Raw genomic sequence first — 13,311 nt, forward strand, 5'->3', positions numbered from 1 at the left:
GAAAAAACGGAAAAAAAAGTCAAGAATTTAGTTGGGGGGGGGGGGGGGGGGGGGAAGGACCCCAGTCACTATTCCTTAGTACCTCTTACTCCATGTGGTTTCTTCCAGCATACACTTCTCAGTCATGCCTCAAACTAAAGTCTGCATTTGCCTCCTTCCAAGAATTTACAGCTGCAGTTCCTTGGGTATTTGACAGAGTAACACCAATGGTCCTAATTTAGTTCAGCACCTGTTTTGTCAGTGACTACTATGGAGCTGACTGGCATTTTAGCAGTTTTCACACAGCACTTCTAAAGCAAAAAAAAAAAAAAAAAAAGTCCAACAAATTCTTAAAATTAAGTACTTTGCATTATTCTTATGTCCACTGGAGTCTTCATGTCACAACCTGCCATCCATTTTTGGAATTGTTAAGTACCTCTCTACACCAGATTGCTCACTCTGTCCCGCCCTCAGGTGAGCATCCATAGAGGCGTGTTAGACGGGACTCTGTTTACAGCGGCTGTGTCCAGCGGTGAAGTTACCATAGCTGTCTCTCTTGGCATCAATTCCTGCAGCTTCTGCCCGAACTTCACGCTTCCTAACCTAAACCTCATCAGCTCCAGCTCTCCCTAGCGTCCCCGGGTTTGGCGCGACGCGGTGCTCCCCCGCTGTGACAGGCACCCACCACCCGCGCAGGCGGCAGGCATGCTGTGGTACCTCGGCAAAGGCCCGCCGGCTCCTTCCCTGAGCGGCTCGTTACTTTCTGCCCGGGGAAGAGGCGGTGCGGGAGGCTCTCCCTCCGCCGCCAGCAAGGCGCGGCTCGGCAACAGCGGCCGAGCTGAAGCGCACCGGCCGCGCGACTAACGGCTGGGCGCGCGCGGAGCCGTTACCACGGCCGAAACACCGGGCCCCGCCGGCGGGCAGGTGCGCGCTGCGCGTGCCCGATGCCACCCGCTCCGCGGCAACCGCCAGCCCCGCCTCCGAGCGGGAGAGACCATTGCCGGGGGGGACGGGGCAGGCGGAAGAGACCACCCTTGCGGGGGGGGGGGGGCTGCCGCTCCGTTACCAGCCATTGCCCCCTGCGCCGGCCGCGCTCTCAGCGTCCCCGCGGTGGGCGGGGCAGCCGCGATAGGCAGGGCGAGAAGCCAATCGACGCGGCCGCTGGGGTTGGGGCGGGGCAGCCGGAAGCGCTGCCAGGCGGAAGTGCCGCGGGGGCGGGTGCGCGGGGCGGTGCCGCGGTGAGGCGGGCCAGGGCAGCGCCGGGCCCCCCGCGGCGCCTAGGGGTGGGCCGGGACCAGCGGGGCTGAGGAGGGCGGTGTGGTGCCGAGCCGAGCCGAGCCGAGCCGAGCCGGCGGCCGATGTGAGCCGGCGGGGTGCGCGGGCGGCCCCGCCGGTGATGCGCGCCCCGCGGGAGCTGCCGGTCCCGGCGCCGGCCCGCTGAGGCGCCGCGGGCCGCGGGTGGGTGTGAGGAGCTGTCGGTGCCGCTGTGGCCGGCGGGGCGGCGTCGGCGCGGCCATGCCGTGCACCTGCGGGAACTGGCGGCGGTGGATCCGGCCGCTGGTGGTGCTGCTGTACATCGTGGGGCTGCTGGTGGTGGTGCCGCTCTGCGTCTGGGAGCTGCAGAAGCTGGAGGTGAGGGACGGGACGGGACGGGACGGGGCGCGGCGGGGAGCCCTGCGGCTGGGCCGGCGGCGGGGGGGGGGGGAGCCCGGGCCCGCCCTCAGGGCCGCCGCGGGGCGGCTCCGCGCCTCTGAGGTAGCTGGCAGCGCGCTTCAGCCCCCGGTAGAGCCCCGCCGGGGGAAAGAGAAGGTGGAGAAGTGCCGCGGGGCTGCTGTGCGCGTTTGTCGTGCTGGTAAAGCACAAACGAAGCCAGACGGAACAGGAGAGGATTTCTTTCTCCTTCCGGTTCAGTGATAGTTGGTGTTTAAGCAGTTGATACGACGCTGAAGAAATTGGAGTCAGCTTCTACGGGAGCACGGCTGGAGCTCTGCCGCTGCCCTGCCCAGAACTCCTGTTCTGACACTTAGTAGTCATGCTGGCGTTCATAACCTCATGTTTCAGGTACTTCTGTCTGAGCTGGGAGAACTGAGACAGTAGGTAGAGAAGCTTCGCTTTCGTGCTGGTGGTACCATAGTATGTCATGACAGTAGCGTATGAATTACGCGCACACATGATAGCATTACTTTTCTAACAAAAAGTAAAATTTTAACCTTAAAATATATATTGTCCAGTTCAATACAGGCTTATTCCACTGGAGGTAAGCTTTTTCATGGTATAATTTTAAGCACTTAATGACAGTAAGATCTCTCTTGGGTGTATTTTAAATTTCCAATTTTGAAACCCTGTTCTGATGCCTTTGTATGTTCAGCATAATGGATGTTTGTAATAAGTGGTATCTGACATTTCAAAATCATTAAATTTCATACTGGTAGAGAAAGTACTCCGAAGCGATCTTTGAACTGGAAAGCAACAGAAGACGTGGGATGTTAAAGTACAGTAGGGGATCAGAGAAGAAATTCTCAAAAAAAAACTTTGAGAAGAGTCCACTGTGTTTCTCAGTTTTTGGTACTTAGGATTATTAACGTAGTTATTTTTCAGAGAGCTTTGGTTTAAAATCTTAGCCTTGTGTTTTAGCAGATATTATATGTTTATATACATGCACATCTATTTCAGATTGTTACATGAAACTAGTTGAAACTGATTACTAGTTGGAACTTGATTCTAAAGCTAAAAATACTTGAAATCCACAAGCTTTCAGAAACTTTATAATGAAGCGCAGAGCTGAGACAAGTTCCAGACCTAAAGCAAGGAATCTGTTGTGGCTTTCAGTAAATTAAATAGTGAGCATAACTGTGTTTTTGTAGAACATTTTGTGTTTATTGGTGATGGTTTTGTTTGCGTGTGCAAGATTTCTCATCTTTTTTCTTTTAAATTTTACTCTAAGCCACATCAACAGATTGCAAGGGAGGCTTTGGGATTTTGTGTATTTGAAAAGGAGTTAGAAAAATGAAACTTAATACTGGGATATGTACTTAATGTCCATCTTAAAACTTTATTCACAGTAAAAAATAAAAAAGGAAAGATAAACTATTTTTCTTACTATACTAGTAAAACTTCAATGTATTAATACTGAAACTTTGATCTTGTGTTCTTCTTTTTCTTTGCAAGGTTGGAATTCATACCAAGGCATGGTTTATTGCTGGAATATTTCTCCTAATGACTATACCAATATCCCTCTGGGGAATACTGCAACACTTAGTCCATTATACTCAACCTGAATTACAGAAACCAATAATAAGGTAACATTTCACATTTTACCTGTGCTATAAATGTTGAATTTAATTCAGACTAAAAATACTTCTAGTAATATTAAATGTTCTTTTGTTATTGTAACAGGATTCTATGGATGGTGCCGATTTACAGTTTAGACAGTGTAAGTGTTCTCTTACTGTTAACAGCTCAATAAAATTCTGTTTGCTGTGGGAGTGAGGGAAACCAGTGTCACAGTTAGCAGAAGCTGTGCTGCATGGAGAGTCATAGTCCTAGAAACTTCTGGGCATTCCTATTTATGGAATATGTCAGAAGCACAGTTCTGGCGATATTACATTCTTCTTGCGGAGCTTGTGGGATCGCTTTTGGTAACCCTTCTTAACCCTGTCCTTGAGTATCCTTTATGACAGGTGTGGAAAAGGGTATGACAAGAGCCTGCCTTTGGTCCTTCCATCTTCAGTAACAGCTGAACTGGAAACCGGACTGATCCAAGTACTGGCTCAAAATCCGGTGCCTTACCTTTCTTTCCCGAGTTATGCTTAGTGCTAAAATTCTTCCTTTTTGCTTTGAGGGACCAAGGGTAAGATCCCACAAAAAAAATCCTTCTTTCTGAATACTTTTATGCAATAGATTCTATTGGCCATACCAGATATGGTTCATGTGAATACATCACCTGTGGAGATGATTTCAGCCAGAGCTAAGCAACAGACTAAATCTGTGGACTGCACAGGATGCGTGTTCGCATGTTGTCATCACCTCTTGACATTGCAAATACTTCTGTTTCCCCCATAAAAGACAGTTCCAGGAACTTTTGCTTTGATTTTTCTCCGATCTCTTGAGTGTGTATGAAGTGTCACCCTTATGTATGTTCTCAATTCTTTTTTTGAACGACTGCGATTTAGAGTATCTGAGAGTACAGGGGAGCAGGGAAGAAAACAACATTATCTGTTTCCTGTAGGGAATATCAACTACGTCAGGTTGATATTCAATTTCAGTTTTCCTTTGGAAGAAAATTGCCTGCTAATTAAATGAGCTCTAGCCAGGCATTCAGGGACATTTCTGACACACTGAAATCTTTCCGCAGTCTTCTGGGGGATCTTATGGCCTTTGCTGCATATATGGTATCCTCCTAGAGAGCTTAATCTGAGCTGAACATAAAGTTCTCTTCTCAGATTCAAATACTGTCTTCTCAGTTTACTAGATGCAGTATTATGTCTTCCACAAAGGTGTTACAGCATCTGTCATCTCTAGTATTTCTTAACTGTGATGAGGATGTGAAGCATCTTCCTGTAGTTCTAATAAGAAGGTCAGAGAAGTCGCAACATTCACTCTACTACAACCTAGGGAAGCAAAGTAAACTCAAAAGACCTGCCTCTATCCCATTCTCCCCCCTCCCCCCAAAAAAAAAACCCAAACCAAAAAAACACAGTAGGACAGGTTGCCCTGAACAGTGCAACAGCAGTGTGATACTCAAAACTAAAAATTGAAAGCTCTGACAGCTGATCCATAATCAGAGTTTTGCAAAAAAATCACTTTTCTGTCTGAAATTCTGATTTAGAGGGATGACTACCACTTTAAGGTTAATCTGCTGCTTTCTTCTATATTTTACAAACATGCCAGAACAAACATTTACATGTTAGATACCAAAAGAAATCAGTCATTATATTGACGGACTAAAAACTTAGTTCTCAAACCCATATTGACAATGACTGTGTGAATTTCAGGAAACAGTTCTATCTTGTCTGCCCCTTACAGGAGTAGGTTATATGTAGGGAACCATCTGCTTAGTTACTTTTAAGTGAAAGACTGAATTGTGTGGTCAAAGATACAGAGCATCTCTTGCGCAGTGCTTTAAGCACGCTTCAATTTGAAGCAGCAGAGATGCAATCTGAAGTTCTTGTATTTTTACAGAACGTTATTTTCTAGCTGTAGCATCACACTGTCATTAGCCAAATGCTGCAAGCCCTGTTTAATTAGTGCACGCTGTCTAATGAAGTATTGCTTGCTGAAGTAGCCAGCCAGTGTTGTCATTAGAATAATTTTTGTCTTTCTTGCATGTAACCTTTTGTGTACCTCTCTTCTTACAGTGGATAGCTTTGAAATACCCCAACATTGCAATATATGTGGATACATGTCGAGAATGCTATGAAGCTTATGTCATCTATAATTTTATGGTTTTTCTTTCAAATTATCTAACCAACCGGTATCCAAACCTCGTATTAATAATAGAAGCGAAAGATCAGCAGAGACATCTGCCGCCTCTATGTTGTTGTCCATCATGGGCTATGGGAGAGTGAGTATATGATACCACCTTAAAATTTTAAGCTGTGTAATCAGATACAAACATTGTGTTTTCATATTTAGTGGTATAACTGTTGTTGCTTGGCAGAGTTGGTTTATGTTTTGCACACATCTTGTTTATCAACTGTGAACCCCTATTGAAAGCTGTGAACATGTCTTCATCTAGCTGTAAAACATCCTATAAATTGCACTTAGTCACTAACATGCATTGACTCAGGTGGTGCAGAAGGAAACTTCCTTGTTTTTGAAAAATAATGGAAAAATGTCTCCTTGAATTTGCTTCCTTTGCTATCATATAATATTTGCCAAAAGTGTCATGTAGAATCGCAGGTAGACCAGATAGCCTATTGCTTTTACTTCCACAGGTGAAGGACGAAAGGCCATATGCCCCTGCACTGTTTGTTTCTGCATGCTTAATCTGATAAGCATCTCTCTTAAGAGAGTTGGATAAAGCTGTTTAAATGTTAAAGACAAACTATGAATGTAAGTCATTCTTAAACATCTTCAAACACAGCGAAAATGGCATTCTCTTTGTTTAGCCCAGCCAGAAGCTTTCCATGGCTAAAAGAAGTGAATCATTGGGTATTGCCTGTTACATAACTGTAAAAGTCTAGGTCTTTTGTGTATTGCCTATATACACACCATATACTGTAGCATCTGAAGTCCTGGAAGCAGAAGCTGAAATTACCGTGAAATAAAAATTTAGTCTAGTGAAACTGCTGAGAACAGGAAACTTCGTAAGTGAATTGTCTTTACATTCTTGTACAATTAATTTTGTGTTTCTCTTGCAGAGTTTTATTATTTAGATGTAAACTGGGTGTTTTGCAGTACACTGTTGTCAGACCATTTACTACCATTATTGCTTTGTAAGTACGCTCATAAATAATTAATATTGATCTTCAGGATGTAATTTCGAGTTACACTGGAAAGAATTTTCATGCCCTTTGTATTGAATCAAGGCAGTTTGAAAGCAGAGTCATCGTGTTACATGCTAAATGGGTCCTGGCAATTTGAATCAACCTATGATTTCTTTATGACTTCTCTATAGCAAAGGACTATTTGCAGAATTGAAATAATAAATACTTAATGCCTGCTGCTGAAGCAGTGGGAGAGAACGTGAAGTACTGTTTATGTGGGAAAGACATTTTTATGATCTCTTAGTTTTTAGAGTCTTTTTTTCCCCTCCTTCTCCCTTTTCTCATTGGCTTCAACAGTTGGGTATTTTTAAAGTCAGGTTTCATGTAACTTTTTAAATTTTATTAAACTTTGCATGTGACAAGCCTGACTGTGTGCCTTCATATATATCATATAACCCACTGTTGTAAAGAAATAGCAGGCAGTTATGAGTGTTGATGCTGAAAGCTTAATTTCACGAACTTTGTATTGATGGTCGTTGCTGTTAATTCTGTGGGACTGGAAAACATTGCTACTCACAAAGAATATCCATATAAATATTTATATTAGCTGTATGTGTTTTAACAATTAAAAGCAAAACAGCTAAAAAAAATTATGTTTCATTGTTGAATTCATTCAACAATGGGATATGTTAACCCTGCATTCAAACAGTGTTTCTCCTGTGGAAAATACAAGACAAACTTCCTATGCCATATGCTGTTGGAAACTGATTCTTGTGCAGACTCCCAGTGCCCATGTTTGAGTACCAAAAGAGATTTTGGATTCTGACAGTTGATTGATGTAATGAAGATTTAGCACTTTAAGAAAGCGATCTTTTACTACATAGTGATTAACTCTAAAAATTCTTTCAGAATTTGTGAACTAGTGGGAGTGTATGATGAAGGAAACTTCAGCTTCAACAATGCTTGGACTTACTTGGTTATACTTAACAACATGTCACAGCTAGTGAGTATCAACAGTACATTTTTGTGCTCTTTCAAGTCATCATATTAGTATTATGTGAATCTTCTATGTGAACTATTGACCATAATTCTGTTAATGTCTGATAATTCTTAGAGGTAGAATATTTCCCACTGTAAGTCAAAGTTACTATTTGTTAAATACTATATATGCAAAATACTAGGTAAAACGGATGATCTAAAACTTACATTATTTTTACAATGAAGCTCCATAAAGCAATAAAGTGTCCCACCTCTCTACCACAAATTATTTGATGGGTGAAGTGGTATGGGCCAGGCATGTTAGAGCTGCAGACTTGCCCCTCTGCAGAAGAGATGACTTCACTCGCCCCCGTAGCTTCTTCCCAGCACACATACAAAGAATCAGCAGCGGCTGTGTTAAAAGTAGTGTTACAAAGCTGGTGGTAAAAACATTGACAGGAAAAAATGGAAATGGTTCATACGGTGCTGAGATTCTGGCCTGCCTAACACCTTGTCTTGTTGGTTCAGCTGACAGATGATGTCAGGGTAAGGGTAAGATGTCAGCCTCTAGATGTGAAAGTTTCATTTTGGAGGTCAGGGATTGCATTTAGTGGCTTGATGGGAATGCAGAGGAATCATTTTCTGCTTCACCCAGGGCACATAACACATGAGCAAGAGGAGAGAGCAGCAGCTCTGGCTCCTTGCTGCTTAGCCTTCCAGCCTCCAAGCTTCTTACTTCTCTTGGCAACAGCAGCAGGAGTCAGAAGAGCACGACATCCCATCCAGAAAGGGCGTTATCCTCCTACTGCCACCCCTGTGTTTGATGGGTGACTGTTAGGGGAGGAACTGTAACTGCTTTCTGCTGTGACAACAGTCCGAGCAGCAGCACATACTTCTGCATGTCCTGGTTGACATGATTGCTTAAAGAAACTTAGCATTAAGAGGCTAGGGCAATGTGCGTGAAAAGGGGAGATCAGTTCCTTAGGTTTGGCTCTACATCAGTTCCATTGCTTGCAGTTGTCATTAATAGGAAACTTCTTTAGATTTGCAGTGAAGATTGCATTCATTGCCTCATCTCTCATAAAGAGGCAACATTTGAAGCGTTCTTAACAGAAGCTGGAAAGAACATGCTTTTTGTGCCATTTTCCCTAGAGATGTGCTTGGCATTGAAAAAATTGTATGCAACCTTCCTATGCTTTGCTTTAGTGTGTAGATAGATGACCTCAGTCTCCGTCTGCCAATACCATGCATTTCAGAAATACAATTTCAGGCAAAAAACCAAAAGCCTGCTTTAAAACAGTAAGGCAAAGATTCCATAAATCCAGAGCCTCTTTTCTAAAATAGATAGCTTTTTAAGTTTGTATTATACTGTAATGTATATTTTAACTGAAGAGATGCTGTAAAACAACCCCCTCACAAAATAAACAGGGATTTGAAAGCTTTTCTTCATTTTCTTTTCCTTGTTAGTTTGCCATGTATTGTCTGGTGCTGTTTTATAAAGTACTACGTGAAGAACTGAACCCTATCCAACCTGTTGGCAAGTTCCTTTGTGTGAAGATGGTAGTTTTTGTTTCTTTCTGGTGAGTTATTTACTCATTACTTCTTGGTCTCAGAGTGGATCATAAAAGAGCTAAAAAGGCTGGATTTTTTACTGAGGTTAGAGGGCTCAAAAAATCTACCCATAATCTTAGTGGAGTGCTGTGAGGGGAAAAGGGTACTAGTACATGGGACAGAGCAGTCTTGTTTACTTGAGATTACTTCTTAGACTTGGTATTTTGTAAGCTGATTCTCAAGAACATAATTTATTTTAGAATCTTGACCTGCAGTTATTTCAAAACAAGAATTGTTTTTTACTTTTTAAAGCAAAAATAAAAGAAATTACTTTAACTTTTTCAAGAGAAGTTACCATAAGTTAACTATAAATTACTATTTAAGCATTGCTCACACTTAGCTGCTAATGAGTGAGTGCATTTGACTATCTGAACATTACTCTGTGGGCTGCAGTAATACCCTGAAAGAGAAGCAACAACTTCTAGTAACTAACTGGAACAACAGAATCTTCTTTGGTTGTGTTCTCTGTTTGTCTTTAGGACCGTGGATGAATGACATCTCTTTTTAAGTCTGTTTTCGTCCTCTTAAAATCTCAATATAGAAACAGTAAGGTTTTTGTAAGATTCTTCCTATGTACATACATATGTACACATATAAATAGGCTTGTTTACCAGATTTGCTTGCAGGTTTTTTGGCACTACTGTTACAATAATAATAATAATAATAATAAATAATCTTTATAGGCAAGCTGTGCTTATTGCATTGTTGGTGAAAGTTGGCGTTATTTCTGAGAAACACACCTGGGAATGGCAAAGTGTGGAAGCTGTGGCTACAGGCCTACAGGTAGGAGCAGACAATTACTTCTTAGGAGGAATGGCTATGTGTAAGGTGACATAGCTGATCTCAAGCAAATATTGTCATGCTCACTTCAATTAACACAGGCTAGATTAGTACTGAATTTATTGTTAGTTGGGCTAAATTTCAGCCAGTCATCCCAAGTGAGTTTTATGCTCAGCATGTCTATGTCCATGTGTTGGGCAGAGGGAATGTGCCCCAGTTAAATACTTCTGTTGGATATCCTTGCATTTCTTCTTGCAAGAATTCATTGCAGAGCTGCTGCTTGTTGAATATCTGCTTCCAGCAAGTCAGTCCATCAGGCAAGGACTGATTCCAGTATGTATGTAGTACACCTGGCGCTCTGAAGCCTGCCAGGAATATCCTGCCTGTGGTGGAAAAGTAGCTGATGCCAGTATCCCAAGGCAATTGCAGTCTTTCAATTGTAGAAGAAACCCAGGAACTCTTTTTCTCCAGTTATGAAAGATTTCAGTCAGTATCTCTCTCATTGCAGGATTTTATCATTTGTGTTGAGATGTTCCTGGCTGCTATTGCGCATCACTACAGTTTTTCCTATAAACCTTATGTTCAAGAAGCTGAAGAAGGGTCATGCTTTGACTCTTTTCTTGCAATGTGGGATATTTCTGATATAAGGGCAGATATATCAGAACAAGTTCGAAATGTTGGTAAGTAACAGATGGATTTGTATGGTCTGTTAACAGCATATGTATTTCCAGCTCCATTTTACACTACTGCCCATCTCTATAGTACCTTGAGAACATTCCATACCAAATTAGTGGCAGCTGCATCCCTAGAGGATTTCATGGTTTATTTGACATTTTGCTCTTTCCAGTACTGCTGACTGATTTATAGTTTTTAATTTTTCTTTGAAATAGATGGATCTCAGGGCAAGTTTCAGGTGCGTTAGGTAGAAGAGGGATGTCCTTTTTGTTTGGTTGTTTGTTGTTTTGTTCTTTTTTTTAAATGGAAAGACATCCTTTTATTTATTAAAGCTAACAATGGCCATGTAAAACTGTTATAAAACAAAGACTCATCTTCTAATTTAACATGCCTGTTTTAGAGTTGATGTGTTCAAAGACCTTGGTATAGTGCTGGAAGTATTAAAAAGTATTTTCATTTGGCACAATTCTAGGAAGGACAGTTTTGGGCCAGCCAAGGAAAATGTTTTTTGCCGAGGATCATGAACAAAATGAGCACACAAGTCTGCTGTCTTCATCTACTCAAGACCCAATTTCTGATGCTGCTTCAATGCCATCTTCACCCATGGGTCATTATCAGGGGTTTGGACACACTGTGACACCTCTCACAACACCGACGACAGCCCCTGCAGTTGATGGTATTTATAACACTTCCGCCATTCGAGACGCTGAGGAGTCACCTGAACTGGAGCACAATTTATCAGAGAAAGCTTTGGATAAAAGTTAGACTCACCTCTTCTTTTAATGTGTCAAGGAGTCCTTTATATACTCGCCACACATGTTCTATTAACATGTACTATTAGTAGTGATGAAAGTTGAAAAGCTTGGAAAAGCTACTGCGCAGACAAGAAGAGGATATGGCTGTAACTGGCATCTGAATTCTGAATCTGTAATGGATGTGAGTATCTGCAAGTACCCCATGAATATAAAACACGCACACTGTAAAGGTTTCTGCGAAGTTTGAGAATCAACTCCTTAAACTGTTGAACACTTATACATCATGTCAAACTTACACTGACTTTTATTAATACAAAAGAAACATTTTAAAAAATAATCTCTCTTTTAAAGATGAAGTGTAAGTACTACTAGTGATGGGAAAACTTAATTTCAAGAATGTAATTTAAGGAGGGCAGTAGTGAAAAGTTTTTGTATTAGCTTTGGTTGTCCTCTTAATGACGGTAACTTCCATACCCTAATGCTGAATGGGGTGAGATGAAATGGTAACTTCTGTACAGATGCCATCTTCTTCCCTTTCCTGTGTAGCTAAATAAAACCCCTTCATGAAGATAATTATTACAGAGCATCAGTGAAGAATCTATACAAAGCAAGCATTCCCTACAGGCCTCACTATAAAATTCCATGCCCAGAACATATGGTTGGTGTATCTGTTGTCCTTGTAGCTCGTAATTAAGTCTTTTACATTCAGAAGAGACAGCCAGGATGATAGGTTTTGGATTCATACCTTACAGTTGACTACTTTTTCTTCCTGTCCTTCTAAAATAAGCATAATGGTCACTACCTTAAAATACATGGAGCCAGGGGAGATAAAGGGTGTCAAAAAGGAAATAAAAACCAAAACCGATTTCTTTATTTTGGGCTGCAATAAATTCTTTTAACGCTTAAGTTTTTTTTAAGCTGTTAAAGCAGGATATCTTGACAATGTGTCTGTAGTAATTTGTATTCATAAATTGTGTGTGTGCGATTATTGTATTATGCTTCTAGTATAGCCTGGATTCAAATGTAATAGTTGATTTCCCCCACCCCAGAAAAGACCTTTGCTAAGGTAAAACTAAGTAGCTAGTCTAATACTGGAGTTACTAGCATTAGATTTCAGACCAAGAAGTACACTTGTATCAAAATGTTATTTTGCAAAAACTGACAAAAGGGGTTTTTATCCCATTACCAGATTTTTACTACTATTGCATGCTTGCAATCTGACAAAAAACCAAACAAAAAAAACCCCCAAACCCCCCACCCAAACACCAACCTAGAGCACTGACCTTTCAAGTGACATCTGAAGTTTCTTTTTCAGCATTGTTAGCATTTACAGGATAAATGTTTCATTTCTGGCTGTTACAGTAAATTCATAAGTGCTTTTTTTGCAGTACTAGTGTGATGTAAATATTGCGCCTTACTCACTAGGCTGCGTATTCCATAATTGACTATGTACTTGCTGTATCTGAAGTTAGTGGGAAAGTGCAAATCATAATTTTCAATTTGCCAAGTCATTGCCTTTGTTGTAAATAAGGAATTAAAGATTTTATTTAAACCGTTCACCTTCTTTCAATTTGATTTACTGCTACAGTAATTTAAGAGAGTGAATGACACATGAATACAACTGTTTTCTCCATGGAAGAAGGGGACCTTAAGTACAACTAGTGCAAGAGTTTGTGCTTTCAGTATTTTAAGGCTTGTATTGAAAAGGAAATTCTTGTTTGAGCTTATGAAGAATCAGAATCTACTTATTTATGCTTGGTTCCTGGTTTCTCTTTATCCATGTAATAGCCATGTTCTAAAAGGAGGCAACTTGGAAAAGCTGGCACCACCTGGAGACTTCAGTCCCCACTGGAGCCACTACTAGAAGTAATCTGATTTCCTGCATGGTAAAAAGGGGCATTGGTAGAAATAGTATCTGAAGGATCAGAGCTGCTGGAAGCTAGGTAGCTGCTGTGCTCTCGCTTTTCAAAAACCTCACACTGAAGAGTTGAATACTTGAAGGTATGTCTATTTGGTGTAAAACTTAGGTACAGAGAAGGGACTTTGATAGGAAAACAGTTAAGTGTTTTTGTTGCTGCTTTCACAGCATTTCTGGAAAGCTAGTA

At 41.6% G+C, this 13,311-nt stretch overlaps 1 protein-coding gene across 3 annotated transcripts; it reads left to right on the top strand.

Moving 5' to 3' along the window:
* The first annotated feature begins 1,494 nt into the window (after nucleotides 1–1,494).
* TMEM184C (transmembrane protein 184C) lies at nucleotides 1,495–12,757 on the top strand. 3 transcript variants are annotated; one of them, XM_075709542.1, is made up of 10 exons: nucleotides 1,495–1,611; nucleotides 3,148–3,278; nucleotides 3,376–3,412; nucleotides 5,337–5,542; nucleotides 6,342–6,416; nucleotides 7,317–7,410; nucleotides 8,853–8,965; nucleotides 9,680–9,779; nucleotides 10,285–10,456; nucleotides 10,924–12,757. In XM_075709542.1, exons 1-10 carry the CDS (start codon nucleotides 1,495–1,497, stop codon nucleotides 11,214–11,216), a joined length of 1,338 nt encoding a protein of 445 aa, XP_075565657.1. In that variant the 3' UTR covers nucleotides 11,217–12,757. The 3 variants fall into 3 exon arrangements, with proteins under 3 accessions (XP_075565657.1, XP_075565658.1, XP_075565659.1); XM_075709543.1 differs by lacking the exons at nucleotides 1,495–1,611; nucleotides 3,376–3,412 and adding an exon at nucleotides 3,660–3,741 and having other exon boundaries at nucleotides 3,167–3,278; XM_075709544.1 differs by lacking the exons at nucleotides 1,495–1,611; nucleotides 3,148–3,278; nucleotides 3,376–3,412 and adding an exon at nucleotides 3,713–3,829.
* Nucleotides 12,758–13,311: the final 554 nt, after the last annotated feature.

The sequence above is a fragment of the Pelecanus crispus genome, chromosome 4 (genome assembly GCF_030463565.1).
Source record: "Pelecanus crispus isolate bPelCri1 chromosome 4, bPelCri1.pri, whole genome shotgun sequence".
NCBI classification, from domain to species: domain Eukaryota; kingdom Metazoa; phylum Chordata; class Aves; order Pelecaniformes; family Pelecanidae; genus Pelecanus; species Pelecanus crispus.